Source organism: Oryx dammah, unplaced genomic scaffold, assembly GCF_014754425.2.
Source record: "Oryx dammah isolate SB20612 unplaced genomic scaffold, SCBI_Odam_1.1 HiC_scaffold_29, whole genome shotgun sequence".
NCBI classification, from domain to species: domain Eukaryota; kingdom Metazoa; phylum Chordata; class Mammalia; order Artiodactyla; family Bovidae; genus Oryx; species Oryx dammah.
In genome coordinates, this window is record NW_024070213.1 from 87,681,841 (window position 1) to 87,703,888 (window position 22,048).

Here is a 22,048-nt window from a genome sequence, read left to right on the forward strand (position 1 = left end):
GCCATTGTTACTTATATTTTCTTCTTAGCTTACTCTTTTTCTTCATTTTCCCTAGAGTCTGTGTGTTGCTAACTAAAGATTGTGATTTTTGAACAGCTCCTAACCTCATTTGTTTAAAAAAAAAAATTATACCTTAATAGAATAAAACAACTTTGCTTTTCAAACAGAAGCTTATATAGCAAAATGTTAGCAGCAGTAGTATCACTGAATGGTAGAGGTCGAAAGTAATTTATCTTCTTTGTTATACTTTCATATGCTTTATATATTTTTGAAATTTTTAATGAAAATATTTCAAGTTATATATTGTTGAAAACTGTTCCTTTGGGAATTCCCTGGAGGTCCAGTCGTTAGGACTCGGCACTTTCACTGCTAGGGGCCTGGGTTCAATTCCTGGTGGGGGAACTGAGATCCCACAAGCCATGCAGCATGGCCAATAAATAAACAAATGAAAACTTCTTAAAATTTAAAAAAAAAAACATTGTTCTTTTGATAGTTGTTATCTTTTGTAATTCATCAGTATCTTATCATCCCCTACTTTGATTGTTACCTCTTTGGAGACAGAAACATATATGTATTCATTCATTCAACATTGAACTTTTTTGAATATTTCTAATGGGTCAAATGTCAGACCTCTTGGGATACAAAGAGACAGATGCATAAACAGATCATTATAATACATGTGGTAAATACAATGATAGGGTAATAAGCTTAGGATATTATGATGGCAATATGGAAGATTAGGAAAAGCTTTCCTCAGGGGGAAAAAATATAAGCTAATTAAGTCAGTAATGTTTTTGAGCTGTAAGTAACAGAATCCCTGACTAAGGATGGTTGAAATTAAGAAGTTATTCATTGCTCATCTAACAAAAAGGCCAGGGGCAAGTGTACTCAGGGTTGTTCTAGTAACTTAATGTCATCAAAGATAGGGTTTTACTTATCTTCCTCCTCTATAATTCTTGGTGTATTGTCTTTTTGGTCCCGTGGTTATCACCTCAGGGTTGCCAAAGATGACACTAGCTCTAAGTATCACATAACACATCAAGGTAGGAAGAGAAATTTTAATCCCACTCACCCTTGTGGGAAACAGGAAGAAAGGGTACTGGGGGGATAGGGAGGTTTCTGTTTGTATATATTTTTAATTTAAAAAATTTATGAGATAAAGTAAAAGAAGCAATATGTTATTGGTCCTGAATTTTTTCACATATTGTTCCTTCTGCCTGGCATCCATGGTCTCTTGAAACTTTCTCACATATTGTATCTCAGTGCCTCATTTATAGTACCTGGCACATAGTAAGTAGTAAATATTTTTGAAAGTAAAGCAAAAGGCAGAGCAAAAACAGAAGCAGTTGAACACAATAAGCAGCTAATCTCCCTAAAATATATTGTCTAAAATCAGGGAAGGTAAGTAATAAGGTAATTACAATACATGGTAGGTGCAAGTATAGTGTTAATTACAAGATACTAGTAAGATTATGCTCAAAATACTTCAAGCTAGGCTTCAGCAGGACGTGAACCCAGAACTTCCAGATGTACAAGCTGAGATTAGAAAAAGCAGAGGAACCAGAGATCAAATTACTAACATTTGTTGGATCATAGAGAAAGCAAAAGTATTCCAGAAAAACATCTTCTTCTGCTTCATTGACTCCATGAAATTCTTTGACTGTGTGGATCACAACAAACTGGAAAATTTCCAAAGAGATGGGAATAACAGACCACCTAACTTGTCTTCTGAGAAACCTGTATGTGGGTCAAGAAATAACAGAACCAGACATGGAGCAGTGGGCTGGTTCAAAATTGGGAAAAGAGTATATGACAAAGCTGTATATTGTCACCTTGCTTATTTAACTTACATGCAGAGTTATGCAGAGTAAATCATGTGAAATGCTGGGATGGATGACTCACAGACTGGAATCAAGATTGCCAGGAGAAGTATCAACAACCTCAGATACGTAGATGATACCTCTCTACTGGCAGAGAGTGAAGAAAAACTAACAGCTTCTTGATGTGGGTGAAAGAGGAGAGTGAAAAAGATGATTTGAAATTCAACATTCAAAAAACTAAGATCATGGCATCTTTTTTCCATCCCTTCATGGTAAATGGAGAAAAGGTGGAAACAGTGACAGATTTTATTTACTTGGGCCCCAAAATCACTGTGGATGGTGACTGCAGACATGAAGTTGAAAGACACTTGCTCCTTGGAAGGAAAACTATGACAAATCTAGGTGCAGTGCATTAAAAAAGCAGACACATCACTGCCAACAAAGATGGGTATAGTCAAAGCTATTATTTTTCCAGTAATCATACATAGATGTGAGAGTTGGACCATTAAGAAGGCTGAGCACCAAAGAACTGATGCTTGCAAATTGTAGTGCTGGAGAAGACTCTTGAGGGTCCCTCAGACTTCAAGAAAATCAAACCAGTCAATCTTAAAGGAGATCAACCCTGAATATTCATTGGAAGGACTGATGTTGAAGTTGAAGCTCCAGTACTTTGACTACCTGATGCAAAGAGCCAACTCATTGGAAAAGACCCTGATTCTGGAAAAGATTGCAGGCAGAAGGTAGAGGAGGCAGCGGAGGATGAGAAGGTTAGAGAGCATCACCAACTCAATGGACATGAATTTGGGCAAACTCCAGGAGACAGAAGGACAGAGGAGACTGGTGTGCTACAGTCTGTGAGGCTGCAAAGAGTCAGACACAACTTAGTGGCTGAACAGCAGCAACAAGATTACATAATGTTTTTGCTATTATTTTACTTTATTATAGTAAAATTTTCAGTGTCTTATTTCATGGTATCTGCTGCCGGGAGCCGCCGTGGGAGATCCTACCCATGACAAAGTCATGTGGAAGAGAACTGTTAAGCAAGGCTTCAGAACTCAAGGGGCTCCCTAGGCTTTCTCAAGCATCTACCCCAAAACCAGAATCTGTCTGTTTTACTGTTTCATGACTTTCACCAACTCCTCTGACATTAACAGGGGGCTAACCCTGACCACCTTTCTCTGGAGAAAATCAACTTAGGGCTCTAGCTAATAAGTCTCCTGGACATGAGAGGAACATTTCAAATCAAACCCCCTCTATTAGCATTCTAGCTTGCTTGGCAGGTTATCCAGACTCTTGCAGCTATACATACAATTATTTACAGCCTCCCAACTGTGAGAAGCATGAAAAGCCTAAACATAGAGCCTTTGAAAGAATTAAAAGTTATTAGAGTAGTGCTAGTGCTGATGTAGGATTTCATTATTAGGCCAATGCTTGTTGCTAAGTTCCCATATCTCTTATCCACTGTGCACCTGGGAACGCATTAGTTAACATAGTGAGAATGCTAGAAAAACAAGTGTAGCCTTGAATTTAACCATATCAAACTTTTGAGCTAATTGGTTCTTTCTTGTAACTCATTGCACCTTTGCTCTGTGAAAAACGTAACTCTGTTTGGCATTTTCTGAGGCTGACATAGATTAGAAATATAAAGAAAAAACACTTTGAGGGAAAACAAGTTTAAGCAGCCTTTATCAAAAGAGGGTCATAAAATGTTCACAGGCCTCTAAGGCCAGAAGATACTGTATACAATATCTTTTGTGGAAAAGGTATGCAGAAAAATCATGGTTTTGATAGAGGCAATACTGCTGGAATGTTGGGCTGACTCTGTATGACCTTGCATCTTTCATTTCCTCTATGTACAAAAATGGTATATAAGTACCGTTTAAAAATAAAGCTATGGATCTTGCTCATCAAAGCAGCTTGATCTCCTCGTGTCAATCATTTTCCTCCTCTTACTCTCTGTTTCTGGCTAGTTCCCATCTGGAGTACAGAGATCCGCCGTGTCTACTTATTTGCCTGGGTTTCTAAGACCTGAACAGAAGGCGCCCTGCGCCTTCACACCCCAGGGAGACCGGGAGGGCACCTGTGGCCTCACGTAGACGGTGCAAGTCTCTTGTCTTGAGACTTTATTGATTTTCTGTATAAACCAAGGAACTCCAGCCTCTTTTCTTCTCTCCTCTAGTTTCTTATCTACAACATTCTTATCTCTCTCTCTCTCTCAATCAATCGCCGACGCCATTTCTCCTTCGGGTTTCCCTGGATCCTGCGGGGGCTGGATCTGCCACCTAAACAAATTTATGAGTTAATGCTGTTTCTTCTTACCCCAGGACTTGGGTTTCACCAGAATAAATGAGACTGCTGCCACAAATTCTTTCAGGCTAAAAGTTCAGTCTTCTAAATTGTTGGTTTAGAACATTAAATAATTCTCTTTCCTGAAAGAGGTAATGCAGACTCTAAAACTCTTAATTCCACTGGAATAATTTCCAATGATAGGTTAAAATCTGGTTTAACAGAATTTGGAAACGTGGAACCACATGACCACCTTACTTACTGTTTCCAAGTGTCTTTAGTGTATCCTGGGATATAAGCCCTGAATTTCCTTCAGATTGGGCCTAGATATGATAATTGAATTTAAGGTCATGTTGCTGAAGCATGAAGTGAGCAAAAGCATTTTATAATGGTCTTTCTGGTATTTTCAACAATAAATCCCTAAGTGGAATTCAAAAGTGGACCTTTCTAGTGTTAGATTAAGTTTTGCCATATTATAACTGTTTTTTGCCTGTTTGTTTGTTTATATTATTCCAATAGGCCCATGAAAAGAGCCACTAAAAGACTAATGCTGAATTTATGGGTACTTTTTTATAACTGGTGTGAGTTTGACGTCACACCAAGAACCTACTTTTGGTAACTCCCTGGTGCTGTAAGTCAAGTTAAGGAAACAAAAGGTACGTGACCAAGGGCCCAATTATCAGAGTTTACCCAGTCCTTAACTTACCTTGATTGAATACATGTAAGAGATTTTATGAAGGCTGACTGAACGTCTAACTGAAGCAGCATAGGAATATCTGGGTACCCACCCAGCTGGGCCCAGAGTGAATGCATGGATGTCTTCTCTGTTATTGGGTAACTCGAAGTGGATAGATCTGCATTCCAGATGGCTTGCAGTTGGTCGTCTTTTCTAGAGAATCAGAGAGCACTCCTTAAGCGTCAGACTCTCCTGAGCTCCAAAGCCATTCAAGATATAATTCCTAATATCCTTCCTTTTCTTCACCACCACCTATAGAGCTTCCCTGTCCTTCCCTTTCCACCTGTCCTATAGAGTTCCCACTGGCACTGAGGAACTTTAGTTATGATCACTTCAACTGAGAGATGGATTAAAAAAGCAGAATTTGCAGAAATAGCTTTTTTTCTTGAAAGTTGCCTTTCCATGACTTTATCTACTAATACATTTTAAACAACTTTCTTAGCTTCATGGAGTATACATTCCATATTCAGGCTATTGCCCCACCTCCACGACAATCTTTTCCCTTTCTTTCCCAAAGTTTCTACCTTTTTTTTTTTTTAAGAAAATGTTTCCAAGTTTCTTCATTGTGTATATTGAAATAATTTGTTTCTTACTAACGAAGAACCTACTTCATTTTTTAAAGGAACTCAAAACTAGATGTTAAAGATTTAAGTAGAAATAAGCCTTTTGCAGACTAGCTAAGAAGATTAATACTTGCACCACCAATATCCACTGTACCATATCATAATTGTGGAGAAGGGGAATCTCTTGGGCAGAAAAAAAAAGTATTAGTTCCATTTATTATCCAAAGAAAGTTTAATGTAAGTCTTTCCTACCACACACCTAAACTTATTGAGAATGTTAAACTTCCTGTTGTCTTCTTTCAGTAGCTTTGAACATGGCTGTTGAACAGATTTGGTAGAGGCAGGTATTTGCTTTTTTTCAATGACCAAAGGGATAGGTTGATCGAGATTCAATTTATATATCTCTTGAAGCTAAAAGTAAATAAATCAGAAAGAGGAAATCATGAAAAGAAATGGCCAAAGTCTTTAGGATGATCTTCTGAGCTGGCCCTAGTTTCCTCTTCCAAATTCTCTTTCTCCATGCCTTTTCTCCCTTCCTCTGAGCACTCTTCAATCAGTACCCACCTCCAACACACAGTTTCAGAGTTGGCAGCTATTAATATATAAAGACCATGGTCCTGCTTTAAGTTCTAGTTTTAGTTCTCTCATTTCCTAGCTTTGTGACTTTGGGTTAGTTGCCAATTTTATTGGCACCTCTTTCTTCTCATTTCTAAAACAAGAATAATAATACAAGGTTGTTGTGAGAGTTGTATAATATGGTTGGAAAACTTCACAAATTGTGAAGAAGCACTGTGCAAATGTAATGATAGCTAACACTGACTGTCAGATGCTTTCTATATGTTAACTTGCCTGCAGTGTGGGAGACCCGAGTTCAATTCCTGGGTCAGGAAGATCCCCTGGAGAAGGAAATGGCAACCCACTCCAGTATTCTTGACTGGAAAATCCCATGGATGGAGGAGCCTGTGGGGCTACAGTCCAAAAGGTTGCAAAGAGTCGGACACGACTGAGCAACTTCACTTTCACTTTCATTTAATATTTACAGTCTTATAAGATAGGTGCTATTATTATCCTTGTCTTACATATGGGGATATGAAGCTCAGAAAATTTAAGTGGCTTGCCCAAGGTCTCTTAGCTAGTATGTAGTAAAGCCAATCTGGTAGCAGAACCAACTTCTTGACCACAATTCTGATTCAGTGTAAGGTATTTATGCATTTCTACCCTTTTATTCCTTTTGTTTTCCCCTCTCCTTTCTTAATAGCTTCATACCTACTTCATTATCTAGATTCTAGCTTTCCTGACCCCAGACCTTTATTCATCTTTTGAAATGCCCTAGACATTGTCATTCCTGTTAGACAGCCCATGACATTGCCAATTCATCTTGCCTTACTCCATCTACCTTGGTCATATTTTCCAAACTCAGAACTATCAAAAATATCCATTTTTAAGGTGAGAGAGTTTTAATATTTATATATTGTAACTTATAATGTAATTTCTGGACAGTTCGCTGATGGCCTAGTGGTTAGAATTCTAGGCCTTCATTCCAGGCCTGGGTTCAGTCCCTGGTTGGGAAACATGGCTGTGTGGCACAACCAAAAAAAAGTAACTTCTAAAAAATTCACAACATGTCTATAATGAGAAGTTTCTCTGTACCTTCTAGAGTAGCAAGTAAGCTAATCTTATTAATTCATTACTTTAGTGAAACAGAATGATGTATAAATAGAAAATATTCCTAGAACTCCAAAAACGTTCCAGAGCTGCATGCTGGAGAAAGTAAGGGCAGCGTGTAATTCCAGAGCAAAGAACTCTGATCTCAGCTCTGTAACTTTTGGAAGGTCACTATGAGTGAATTCATCCATTCACACTGGGTGAATGTCAGAGTTTAACAGGATCTTCTGTGCCTGGTACTATGTAAGCAAGTTAATTAACTCTTATCTCCTTTTTTGTAAATGCTTGATATTAAAACTTGCTTTCTGATAGTTTTGAGGAAAGAAGTATACACCAAGAATCAGTTGGAGAGCAATGACTTCAGGAGGTTTCATACCTAGAGGCTGGTAAATGTGGGTTGACTAGGAAGGAGCTGAGCATTTCTGGAAGTCTCTCCCATTCTTACAGGCTTCCAGGTGGCGCAGTGGTAAAGAATCTGCCTGCCTGTGCAGGAGATGCAAGATACGTGAGTTCAATCCCTGGGTTGGGTAGATGCCCTGGAGTAGGAAATGGCAACCCACTCCAGTATGCTTGCCTGGGAAATCCCATGGACAGAGGAGCCTGGCAAGCTCTTCTGGGTTGCAAAAGTCGATAGGGTTGCAAAAGGGGTTGACACAACTGAGCAACTAAACAACACTATCAATAGATATAATTAAGTTAAGGATCTCAAGATGAGATCATCCTGGTGTAATCAGATGGGTCCTAAATTCAATGATACATTGGCTTTATAGTAGGAAAGAACAAAAAACACACTGGGCAGAAGGCCACGGAAAAGACAGAGGCAGAGACTGTAGTTCTGCAACGACAAGCCAAAGATTGTCTATAGCCACCAGAGTCTAGAAGAGAAGCTTGGAAAAAATTTCTCCCTCAGAGCGTCTGGAAGGAACCAAACCGTAAGAGAATACATTTCTGTTGTTTTTAAGCCATGAAATTTGTAATATGTTAACAGCAGCACAGGGCACTAATATGCATGGTATCTCTAGGGAACTGTTACTAATATTTTCAAAACCTGCCCCTTTCACTTTTCTTACAACAGCCTGGGGAGAGGGAATAGAAAACAGATTACCTGGCTGAAAAAGTACATCATTTTCCTTAGGCATTGATTCCGTTTCTGCTCTAGAGAATTCTGCTTCTCTGTCCAGATCTGCATCACCTTTTTTTGATAATCATCAATCCTCTTCAGCATTATGTAGAGGTTCTGGGTCTCATAACTTCTTCCAGTATTCTGGATGGCTAGTAATTGTTTAATTATGTTGTTCCTTGGAAAAATTAACAAGAATTAGGTTGATAAAATTTCTGACGCTAACTCAGCTAACCTGGCCTCAGTTACTTTCCATTCTCATCTCATCCTTAGTAAGTAGAGATGGTAGAGGGGTGGCAGGCTTGCTTAATGTGACCATCATCTAGTTCCCTATGTGACCAAACTTTCAAAACTCTATATGACTGTCAAATATTTACTTAACTCCGCACAGAGTTTTTAGTGTTACAGTAGTATTGCTTATTATTTTTTAAAGAAAGTGAAGTCGCACAGTCGTGTCCAACTCTTTGTGACCCCATGGACTGTAGCCTCCCAGGATGGAAAATCCGTCCATGGGATTTTCCAGGCAAGAGTACTGGAGTGGGTTGCCATTGCCTTCTCTTAAAATAGAGTAATATTTTAGTAGTGATATATATAAGACATATAGAAGGTATTTAATACCTTGAAAAAGACTGTCCTTGCCTTCAAAGCACTTACAAGCCAGGTTAGAAGACTCATAAAAATTAACTATGTCAGATAATGAAATAAATGCTAAATAGCAGTTGATCTGTTTGAGCTAACAGGAAACCATAATTAATTCTAACAAGAGGAATAAAGAAGGCTCCATAGGAAAATGTTGAATACGATCTCAGGATGTAGTACTCTCTGTTTTTTTGTGCCACAACATTTGGGCCTAGATAGTTTTTTTCCATCCCCATTCTACAGGAGAGGAAAAGTTTTCAAAAGTCACATAATTAATTAATGACAGATTTGGGAAGCAAATCCAGGTCTTTCTTTCCACAATACCAATATTTCTCAAAGTGTGGACCCTAATCACCTGGACTGATTCATCTTGTGGGGAGGAGGAAGGGTGGTACTTGTTGAATATGGGGTACCTCCCTAGACCTTTTGAATAAAAAAGCTTGGTGGTAGGCGATCTGTATTTTAAACAAAATCTCAGGTGAACCTTAGAGCCACTAAAGTCTGAGAAAAGGGGGATGAAGAATTCCAGATTGAGGGAATACTATAAATACAGGCAAGACAATGAAAGTTACATTTTGGGAGTGGTGAATAGTACGGAACTTTTTAGACCGCAGATATTGAGGGATAAGACTGAAACAGCTGGATTATGAAAGGCTTTAAAAAAAGGCATGTTGTGGAGTTTGGATTTAGGGGGAGGCAGGCAATGGGAACACACTGAAGATGTTTTTCTGAATAAATGTGTCTTTCCTGTATAGAGGGGCTTCCCCAGTGGCTCAGTGGTAAAGAATCGGCTTGCAAGCAGGGGCTGCAGGAGACGCGTGCTCAGTCCCTGGGTGGGGACGAGCCTCTGGGGGAGGGCGTGGCAACCCGCTCCAGGATTCTTGCCTAGAAAATCCCGTGAACAGAGGAGCCTGGCAGGTCGCGAAGAGTCAGGCCAGAAATGACTGAAGCGACTTAGTGCAACACATGCCATACATATAGAGAGAGATTGTGGGGGGAAGGGAATAACTTTTAGGTCTCCTTTACAGGTTGTAATGAATAGCATAGAATGTACTGTATATATGGATCATTTAATACTTAAATATATTAGCTTTCTAAATTATTTCATTTTAAATTAATTTTCCAATAGCCTCCAGGCAGACGCTTTAACCTATGAGCCACCAGGGAAGCCCTCATATCCCATAGGTGATTTTTATTTTTCTACTTCTATGATCATATTTATTACATGTTTTTTCCCATTTTTTTTATTTAAAAGTATAGTTGATCTACAATGTAGTGTCACAGCAAAGTGATTCAGTTATTTATATATATACATGTGTATAAATAGTATAAATATTATAAATGTATTTACATAGTCTCTTTCAGATTATTTTCCATTATAGGTTATTGCAAGATATTAAGCATAGCTCCCTGTGATGACATGTGTTGTTAATCACATGTAATCACACACATGCATCTCCTGCATAACTTCTCCATGCGTTACCAAGTTCCTATCACATCCATTCCTATAAATAAAGGTGTTCTCAATTAAGCAGTTGGGTAGCATTCTAATAACCATATTTCATATGGATTTGAGATATACGTGACTTGCATATTTATAATTGAGGTGTTCACTGCAGATGGTGACTGCAGCCATGAAATTAAAAAACACTTACTCCTTGGAAGAAAAGTTATGACCAACCTAGACAGCATATTGAAAAGCAGAGACATTACTTTCCCAACAAAGGTCCGTCTAGTCAAGGCTGTGGTTTTTCCAGTGGTCACGTATGGATGCGGGAGTTGGACTGTGAAAAAAGCTGAGCGCCGAAGTATTGATGCTTTTGAACTGTGGTGTTGGAGAAGACTCTTGAGAGTCCCTTGGACTGCAAGGAGATCCAACCAGTCCATTCTAAAGGAGATCAGCCCTGGGTGATGCCAAAGCTGAAACTCTAGTACTCTGGCCACCTCATGTGAAGAGTTGACTGATTGGAAAAGACTCTGATGCTGGGAGGGATTGGGGGCAGGAGGAAAAGGGGATGACAGAGGATGAGATGGCTGGATGGCATCACTGACTAGATGGATGTGAGTCTGAGTGAACTCCGGGAGTTGGTGATGGACAGGGAGGCCTGGCGTGCTGCGATTCATGGGGTGGCAAAGAGTCGGACATGACTGAGCGACTGAACTGAACTGAACTGACTGATATTTATATAAAACTGAGATATAAATTTAAACTAAGATTAAGGTGTATAATGTGTTGATTTGATGATACATTTATATACTGCAATATGATTACCACTGTAGTGTTAGTTAATCCCTCTATCATGTCACATAATTATCATTTCTTTCCTGTGATGAGAAAAATTAAGATCTGGTCTCTTAGCAACTTTGAAGTTTACAAACATAGTTTTGTTTTGTTTGTGGCACTGGGTCTTCATTGCAGTACATGGGCGCTTGGTTGCAGTGCATGAGATTCTCTAGTTGCGGAGCACCGGGTTAGTTTCCCTTCTGCAAGTGGAATCTAGTTCCTGGACCAGGGATTGAACCTGTGTTCCCTGCATTGGAAGGTGGATTCTTAAACACTGGACCACCAGGGAAGTCCCTATAAATACAGTGTTGTTGATTATAATCACTATGCTATGTATTAGGTCTTCCCAATAAGTCTTATTTTCCACATCAAATCTTCCCTGGCGTTTTTCTCTCTATTCCCACAGTCTTTTAGACTTTTCCCGTAGTTTTTCCTTATTGAAATTATATGTCCCTACTTGGAAAAGTTTGCAGTTTCATTTCAAACTTAGAGATTTTATTGTTTATGTGTTTTAAAATATAATTCAATATCTAATCACCCAGTCCAATAGCAACCACTGAGGTATCTCATTATTTAAAATTTTCTATCTAGAAACATTTTTGTTCATTTCTTCTTACCACTTGTTCCCACTCTTTTAGCAAATTATACTTATATTGATAAAATACTGCCTTCATTCTAATAAATATTTTATAGTATTTGATATAGAATTATGATTCAAAGGAAGGTGCTTTAACATTTACTGAGCATCTACTATGCATCAATCATTGTGCTGGAGATGTTGTTTCTATTTTAAAATTTATGTTAAATAAGACATTTTAATAGTTTAAAATATATTATTTCATTTAATCATCATAATCATTCTTTGAAGTATATATCATTACATCATAAGTTTTACAAATTTGAGTCAGCACATTAAAATCTTAGAGACGTTTAGAACTAGAAATTTGAACCAAGCTCTCCTGACATTAAAGAGAGAATATGACTAAGATTTGGATATAAAACTATTACTACCCTCCTACACTGTCAATGGGAATGTAAATTGGTATAGGTGTTATAGGCACTATGGAGAACAATATGGAGTTTTCTTAAAAAACTAGAAAGAGTTACCACATGATCCTACAATCCCACTCCTGGGCATATATCCAAAGAAAACTCTAATTTGAAAAGATACATGCACCCATTGTTTATAGCAGCACTGTTTGCAGTAACTAAGACACGGAAGCAACCTAAATGTTCATTAACAGATGAACGGATAAAGATGTGGTGTGTATATATATATATAAGTGAAATGCCATTTGCAGCATTTGGATGGACCTAGAGATGATCATATTAAGTGAACTAAGTCAGACAGAGAGAGATAAATATCATATGATATCATTTATATTTGGAATCTAAAAAAATAATACAGGGACTTTCCTGGTAGTCCAGTGATTAGGATTCTGTGCTTCTATTACAAAGGGCATGGATCTGACTCCTAGTCAGAGAAGGCCAAAAAAAGAAAACAGATACAAATAAACTTATTTACAAAGCAGAAATAGACTCACAGACATAGAAAATAAACTTATGGCTACTAAAAGGTTAACCAGGGCCTGAGGGAGATAAATTAGTAGTTTGGGATTAACATATACACATTTACACATATATACACATATACACATCATTAAATATACACATTTGCCAACAAAGGTCCATCTAGTTAAAGCTATGGTTTTTCCAGTAGTCATGTATGAATGTGAGAGTTGGACTAAAAAGAAAGCTGAGCACAGAAGAATTGATGCTTTTGAAGTGTGGTGTTGGGGAAGACTCTTGAGAATCCCTTGGACAGCAAAGAGATCCAACCAGTCCATTCTAAAAGAAATCAGTCCTGAATATTCATTGGAAGGACTGATGCTGAAGCTGAAACTCCAATACTTTGGCCACCCGATGCGAAGAACTGACTCATTTGAAAAGACCCTGATGCTGGGAAAGACTGAAGGCAGGAGGAGAAGGAGATGACAGAGGATGAGATGGTTGGATGGCATCACCGACTCAATGGACTTGAGTTTGAGTAAGCTCTGGGAGTTGGTGATGGACAGGGAGGCCTGGAGTGCTGCAGTTCATGGGGTCACAAAGAGTCGGACACGACTGAGCGACTGAACTGCACTACACACATTACTATTTATGAAAGAGGTAAACAACAAGAACCTGTACAGCACAGGAAACTATACTCAGTTTCTTGTGATAACCTATAATGGAAAAGAATCTGAAAAAGAATATATATATATACATACATATATATATGTATAACTGAATCACTTTATAATTAATACATTTTGAATTAACTATATTTCAGTTTTTAATAAATAGTTTATTGCTAAAGAGTGCTAACCACCATCTAAGCTGGTATAGTTTTGCCTCAGAGCTGATGATTGCTGACTGATTAGGTAGTAGCTGCTGAAGTTTGGGGTGGCTTTGGTGATTTCTTTTTTTAAAAAATAATTTTATTTATTTATGGTGTGTTGAGTCTCCGTTGCTGCTTGGGCTTTTCTCTAGTTGCAGCAACAGGGAGCTACTCTCTAGCTGGAGTGCATGGGTTTCTCACTGCAGTGGCTTCTCTTGTTCGTGAGCGTGGGCTCTAGAGCTTGCAGCCTTCAGTAGCTGCAGCGTGTGTGCTCAGCAGTTGCGGCTCCCAGACTCTCGAGCACAGGCTCAGTAGTTGTGGTGCATGGGCTTAGTTGTTGCAAGGAATGTGGGACTTACTGGATCAAGGATCAAACCCATGTTTCTTGCATTGGCAGGTGGATTCTTTACCACTGAACTATCAGGGAAGCCCTGGCCATTTCTTAACATAAGACAACAATGAAGTTTGCCATATCATTGACTTGTCCTTTTATGGATGATTTCTCTGTAGTGTGCAATGCTATTTGATAGCATTTTACCCACAGTAGAACTTTTTAAAATTGGAGTCAGTCCTCTCAAACCCTGCTACTACTTTATCAATGAAGTTTACGTAATATTCTACATCCTTTGTTGTTATTTCAGCAGTCTTGTCAGCATCTTCATCAGAAATAGATTCCATCTCAGGAAACCACTTTCTTTGCCCATCCATAATGCAGCTCCTCATCTGTTCAAGTTTCATCATGAGATTGCAGCAATCCAGTCACATCGTTAGGCTCCACTTTTAATTCTAGTTCTCTTGCTATTTCCACATCTGCAGTTACTTCTTCCTCTGCAGTCTTGAACACCTCAAAGTCATCCATGAAGGCTGGAATCATCTTCTCAACCCCTGTTCATGTTGATATTTTGCCTTCTTTCTATGAATCATGAATGATCTTTTGAACAAAATATTTATTTATTCTGGCTGCATTGAATCTTAGTTGCAGCAGGCAGGATCTTTGTTGCAGTGTATGGACTCTCTAGTTGTGACACGTGGGCTCAATAGTGGTGATATGCAGGCTCAGTTGCTCTGCAGTGGGATCTTAGTTCCCTGACCAGGGATCAAAGCTGTGTCCCCTGCATTGCAAGGTGGATTCTTAACCACTGGACTGCCAGGCAAATCCTATGAGTGACCTTAATGGCATCTAGAAAGGTGAATGCTTTCCAGACGGTTTTCAACTGACTTTGCCCAAATCCATCAAAGAAATCATTATCTATGGCAGCTACTGTATAACTTTATGAAATGTATAATAAGACTTAAATGTCTTGAAAGGCAGAATTATTCCTTGATCCGTGCGCTGCAGAGTGAATACTGTGTTGGCAGGCATGAAAACATCATAAAATCATTCTGCATCTTCATTAGAGCTCTTGGGTGACCAGGTGCATTGTCAATGAGCAGTAATATTTTAATAATCTTTTAAAAAAATAATCTTTTTTTCTGAGCAGAATGTCTCAACAGTAGGCCTAAAATATTTAATAGACCATGTTGTCAACAGTTGTGCTGTCATCTAAGCTTTGTTGTTTCATTGATAGGACATAGGGAGAGTGAAATTAGCATAATTCTGAAGAGCCAAAGGATTTTTGAAGTGGTTAATGAGCATTGGCTTTAAATAAAAGTCACCAGATGCATTAGTCTTTACCAAGGAAGTCAGCCTGTCTGAAGCTCTGAATCCTTGAAACCAGGCGTTGACTAACCCTCTGTAGCTATGAAAATCCTAGATGGCATATTCTTCCCATATAGACTGTTTTCTATACATTGAAAAGCTGTTTTTTTTTAGTGTCAGCTCAGTTCAGTCACTTAGTTGTGTGCGACTCTTTGCGACCCCATGAATCACAGCACACCAGGCCTCCCTGTCCATCACCAACTCCTGGAGTTCACTCAGACTCACGTCCATCGAGTCGGTGATGCCATCCAGCCATCTCATCCTCTGTCGTCCCCTTCTCCTCCTGCCCCCAATCCCTCCCAGCATCAGTGTCTTTTCCAATGAGTCAACTCTTCGCATGAGGTGGCCAAAGTATTGGAGTTTCAGCTTCAGCATCAGTCCTTCCAATGAACACCCAGGGCTGATCTCCTTTAGGATGGACTGGTTGGATCTCCTTGTAGTCCAAGGGACTCTCAAGAGGCTTCTTCAACACCACAGTTCAAAAGCATCAATTCTTTGGCACTCAGCTTTCTTCACAGTCCAACTCTCACATCCATACATGACCACTGGAAAACCATAGCCTTGAAGAAGGCTGAGCACCGAAGAATTGATGCTTTTGAACTGTGGTGTTGGAGAAGTCTCTTGAGAGTCCCTGGGACTACAAGGAGATCCAACCAGTCCATTCTAAAGGAGATCAGTCCTGGATGTTCTTTGGAAGGAATGATGCTAAAGCTGAAACTCCAGTACTTTGGCCACCTCATGCGAAGAGTTGACTCATTGGAAAAGACTCTGATGCTGGGAGGGATTGGGGGCAGGAGGAAAAGGGGACGAAAGAGGATGAGATGGCTGGATGGCATCACCGACTCAATGGACGTGAGTTTGAGTGAACTCCGGGAGTTGGTGATGGACAGGGAGGCCTGGCGTGCTGCGATTCATGGGCCTCAAAGAGTTGGACACGACTGAGTGACTGAACTGAACTGAACTGGACTGACTAGACAGACCTTTTTGGCAAAGTAATATCTCTGCTTTTCAATATGCTGTCTAGGTTGGTCATAATTTTCCTTCCAAGAAGTAAGTGTCTTTTAATTTCATGGCTGCAATCACCATCTGCAGTGATTTTGGGAGCCCCCCAAAATAAAGTCTGTCACTGTTTCCACTGTTTCCCCATCTATTTCCCATGAAGTGATGGGACCAGATGCCATGATCTTCGTTTTCTGAATGTTGAGCTTTAAGCCAACTTTTTCACTCTGTTTCACTTTCATCAAGAGGCTTTTTAATTCCTCTTCACTTTCTGCCATAAGGGTGGTGTCATCTGGATATCTGAGGTTATTGATATTTCTCCCAGCAAGCTTGATTCCAGCTTGTGCTTCTTCCAGCCCAGCGTTTCTCATGATGTACTCTGCATAGAAGTTAAATAAGCAGGGTGACAATATACAGCCTTGACGTAGTCCTTTTCCTATTTGGAACCAGTCTGTTGTTCCATGAGTTCTAACTGTTGTTTTTTTTTAATGTAGCCACCTTCATTATTTTAGCTATATCTGGATAACTTGCTGTAGCTTCTTTATCAGCACTTGCTGCTTCCACCTTGCATTTGATGTAATGAAGAGGCTTCTTTCCTTAAACATCATAAATCAACCTCTGCAAGATTTAAATGTTCTTCTGCAGCTTCCTCACCTCTTTCAGCCTTCATAGAATTAAAGAGGATTAGGGCCTTCGTCTAGATTAGGCTTTCCATTAAGGGAATGTTGTGGCTGGTTTGATCTTCTATCCATACTACTAAAATTTTCTTCACGTCAGCAATAAGACTGTCTTTCTTATCATTTGTAAGATTCACTAGAGTAGCACTGTTGATTTCCTTCATGAACTTTCCTTTGCATTCACAACTTAGCTAATTGGTACAAAAGGCCTAGCTTTCAGCCTTTCTTGGCTTTCAACTTACCTTGCTTGCTAAATTCATTCATAATCTAGCTTTTGACTTAAAGTGAGAGACTTGAGACTTGTCCTTCCACTTTAACACTTAGAGGCCTTGGCCTAACTTCATTATTATTGTGTGTCTCAGGGGATAGAGAGGCCCAAGGAGAGGGAGAGAGGTGGAGGAATGGCCAGTTGGTGAAGCAATCAGAACACACAAAAGATTTATCATTTAAATTTGCCGCCATCTTATGTGGATATAATGCATCATTCCTTGAAACAATTACTCTTTTCACACACACACACACACACACACTTTGCTTCTCGCTTCCTTTCTTTGTTCAGCTAGACTCTCTGCCTTTGCTGCCTTAATGAGTCTTACTAGTTCTTTGAGACATAATTCAAAAGTCTGAACGCCTAGAAGCTTCACCTAACTCTTGTGTCTGCTCAGTCTTCTGTATAGAGTTGGTGATATACCATCATTGTTCTTTCCACCTCATTCTATATAGTCATGTTTGTGTGATTGTTTCTGAGGAGCCTTTGAGTGCCCTCGAGGCAGGGATATGGTTTATCCATTTTTGTATCCTTCCACCCTCCACCCCCTGGGCCTAACTCAGTCCCTGTTATATTTTTAAAATGTTGATGATGAACTAAATGATAAGTTAAATCCTATCTATCACTATCACATTTAGTATCTTTAAGAACTTTCTTCAACACATATGGAAATGAAATGTTTCATTATCAGCACATGGTATAATTTTATACCCTCTCCATCATTGCTTCTCAGGTATATTAATACTGATCATGTGGTAATATAACTTTAAAACAGTATTTTCATATTTAAATATGAAATATTTACTTACAGAGGCTCTACAAAAATTTCTTTATAATAATAAATAAATTATATTATTATAAAAATAATTTATATTATTATAGTTTACATTTTCTTTCCAATACAATGTTACAATCTTCTTGACTCAGCCATTTTTATTATGGAATTGTTCATCTGTCCATATGTAATTCCTTGTTAGACATTGTTGGTGATTTGATCAATATAATATTAGATATTAAACAAGAGCTTACTGAAAAATGAGTGAATTGATCCTTGATGGGATTAAAGTTATGTGTATAAATTAAATATTGTGAAATGTTGATCTATATATTTCAGTTTTTAAATGATTTTACCAAAACAGGTCACATCATGTCACTTAGGTCTTCAAAATCTTCAATAATTATAAACAAACTTAATTGCCAGGTAAAAATTAAATTGTCAAAGAACTTCCCACAAAAGCACCAAGTCTTCAAAATCTTCAATAATTATAAACAAACTTAATTGCCAGGTAAAAATTAAATTGTCAAAGAACTTCTCACAAAAGCACCAAGTTCATATAGTATCATAGGTAAAATCTGTCAAATTTAAAAACAACAGCTAATTTTACCATTAAATTGTTCTACAGCATAGAAAAAAAGTTTTCACATTTTTAAAATGACGCCAAACTTAAAATTATACCAAAATTTGACAAAGAAACACCAAAATAAATAAATAAACCACCAGTCAAACTTATGAATGGATATCAGTACAAAATAAAATCCTAAATAAAATATTAGCAAATGTAACACACTCAAAGAAGGATACTGGGTTGGCCAAAATGTTCATTCAGGTTTTTCTGTAAGATGCTGCAGAAAAACCCAATCAAATTTTTTGCCAACCCAATACAAATAGGATTTATTCCAAGGATGCAGTGATAGTTTAAAACATTAGTCATATTAATAAATATTAGGAGAAAATATTTTCTCTGATAACCATGAAAATGAAGTGCTGAAATCATATTTTAAAAAATGTAATTTAATAAACTTAGCAAAATTAAACATCCACTCTTGATTTTAAAGAAATAATGAAACGGGCTGAAGGATACTTCTTTAATATGATAAAATGTATTTCAACCCAAAAGCCAGCATTTTTTAGTGACAGATACTAGAATGATGTCCTCTATCATCATTATATTTTTAATCAATTCATATTTACATTTTAGTAATTAGCAGGGACGGAGAAGGCAATGGCACCGCCTGGAAAATCCCATGGATGGAGGAGCCCGGTGGGCTGCAGTCCATGGGATCGTGAAGATTCGGACACGACTGAGCGACTTCACTTTCACTTTTCACTTTCATGCACTGGAGAAGGAAATGGCAACCCACTCCAGTGTTCTTGCCTGGAGAATCCCAGGGATGGGGGAGCCTGGTGGGCTGCCGTCTATGGGGTCGCACAGAGTCAGACATGACTGAAGCGACTTAGCAGCAGCAGCAGCAATTAGCAGGGAAAGAATGACTTACATTTTGGCATTCTGAGTTACAAAGGAGTAGATAAAATAACTCTCCTCAAAATGAAATTGATTAAGGTTAAAGATGTTTTGCAGCTTTTTTAGAAAGGAAAATATAAATATAAACAATCTTTTTAAACATTCTTGAAGGTGAATTTTTCCTAGAAAAAAATAACATGAGGCCATGGAAAGGCACTACTAGCTGTTACTCTGGGTAAGTCAAATGAACAAAGGTGGCCTGGTGCTGGTGGCCACGTCACCAATATTTTTTAATACAGTTCTTAAGGTCTTAAATCAATTCAGGCAGTCAAGAGACAGAAATGAGATATTTAAAAATTGGAAAAATCTAGATGTAAAAACATTATTATTTATAAGAGATATGATTATGTAATTGGAAAACTCAAGAATATCAACTGAAAAACTATCACATGCTTTTGAATACAGTAAGATGAATATGCCATTGAAATTGCATATGAAATGATATGCATATGAATATGCATATGAAATTGATATAGAGAAATCTAGCCTTCCTTTATACCAATAACAACCAGTTGGAAGGTGTCAAAGAAGGAGAGAGTCCGTTTATAACATCAAAAATAAAAACTACCAAGATATACACTTACTGAAGAATATTCAAGAGCTACATGAAAACTTTAAAAACTCCAGCAGAACACATACACACACACACACACACACACACACCCTGAACAGAAAATAACGTGTATCATTTTTTGAATAGGAAGACTATGTTAGTAAAGATAAGCTAGGTTTTGCTGTTTTAACAAATAATCCCCAAATCTCAACGACTAAAAACAACAAAAGTTTATCTGTTGCTCATAGTACATCCATCATAGCTTTGCAGAAAAGAACTTCATTTTATACTCTCAGGAACACAGGGTAACAGAACAGCCATCACCTTGAACACTATAGCTTATCATGCCAATGGAAAAGGAGACTCTAGAGGGTCTCAAACTGACAATGGCAAGTCAGCACAGAAAAGACACACAATTCTGGTCACATCTCATAGACAAGTACTAGGAAACAGTAATAATAACTATCACAAAGACTCAGCATCATAAAAATAAAACTACAGCAAATAACAGTAATCCAAGTCTATGCCCCAAACAGTTATGCTGAAAAAGCTATGAAGTTGAACGGTTCTATGAAGACCTACAAGACCTTCTAGAACTAACACCTCCCCAAAAATGTTCTTTTCAACAGAGGGGACTGGAATGCAAAAGTAGGAAGTCAAGAGATACCTGGAGTAACCTGAAAATTTGGCCTTGGATTACAAAATGAAGCAAGGCAAAGGCTAACAGAGTTTTGCCAAGAGAATGCACTGGTCGTAGCAAAGACCCTCTTGCAACAACACAGAGAAGACTCTATACATGGACATCACCAGATGGCCAATACTGAAATCAGATTGATTATATTCTTTGCAGCCAAAGATGGAGAAGCTCTATATAGTCAGCAAAAACAAGATCGGGAGCTGACTGTGGCTCAGATCATGAACTCCTTATTGCAAAATTTAGATGTAAATTGAAGAAAGTACTCGCATTACCTGGGAAGCCCCAAAATACTAATAATCAACTATTAAAGTACTATAAGAAATATCAAAATAATTTTTTAAAAATATATTTCTCAGAGTGGAAGGGGCTTTTTAAAATAAGGCACAAGGCATTATTGAAAATATTAATATAAACATGAACTCCTTATTGTCAAATTCAGACTTAAATTGAAGAAAGTGGGGAAAACCACTAGACCATTCAGGTATGACCCAAATCAAATCCCTTATGATTATACAGTGGAAGTGAGAAATAGATTTAAGGGACTGGATTTGATAGACAGTGCCTGATGAACTATGGACAGAGGTTCGTGACATTGTACAGGAGACAGGGAGCAAGACCATCCCCAAGAAAAAAAAAATGAAAAAAGCAAAATGGCTGTCTGAGGAGGCCTTACAAATAGCTGTGACAAGAAGAGAAGTGAAAAGCAAAGGAGGAAAGGAAAGATACACTCATTTAAATGCAGAGTTCCAAAGAATTGCAAGGAGAGGTAAGAAAGCCTTCCTCAGCAAGCAATGCAAATAAATAGAGGAAAACAATAGAATGGGAAAGACTAGAGATCTCTTCAAGAAACTTAGAGATACCAAGGGAACATTTCATGCAAAGATGGGCTCAATAAAGGACAGAAATGGTATGGACCTGACAGAAGCAGAAGATATTAAGAAGAGGTGGCAAGAATACACAGAAGAACTGTACAAAAAAGATCTTCATGACCCAGATAATCACGATGGTGTGATCACTCACCTAGAGCCAGACATCCTGGAATGTGAAGTCAAGTAGGCCTTAGGCAGTATCACTGTGAACAAAGCTAGAGGAGGTGATGGAATTCCAGTTGAGCTATTTCAAATCCTGAAAGATGATGCTGTGAAAGTGTTGCACTCAATATGCCAGCAAATTTGGAAAACTCAGCAGTGGCCACAGGACTGGAAAAGGTCAGTTTTCATTCCAATCCCAAAGAAAGAAAATGCCAAAGAATGCTCAAACTACCGCACAATTGCACTCATCTCACACGGTAGTAAAATAATGCTCAAAATTCTCCAAGCCAGGCTTTACCAGTACATGGACCATGAACTATGAACTTCC

At 38.3% G+C, this 22,048-nt stretch overlaps 1 protein-coding gene across 1 annotated transcript in view; it reads right to left on the bottom strand.

The window, feature by feature from the left end:
- Positions 1-4,035: 4,035 nt before the first annotated feature.
- FAM186A (family with sequence similarity 186 member A) overlaps positions 4,036-22,048 on the bottom strand; it is an 85,618-nt gene continuing 67,605 nt past the window's right edge. Inside the window, exons 5-8 of the mRNA XM_040233963.1 lie at positions 8,176-8,368; positions 5,665-5,816; positions 4,813-4,995; positions 4,036-4,102 (exon numbers count right to left, since the gene is read on the bottom strand). Of these exons, the coding sequence (XP_040089897.1) occupies positions 4,036-4,102; positions 4,813-4,995; positions 5,665-5,816; positions 8,176-8,368 (595 nt within the window). The remainder of the gene's footprint in view (positions 4,103-4,812; positions 4,996-5,664; positions 5,817-8,175; positions 8,369-22,048) is intronic.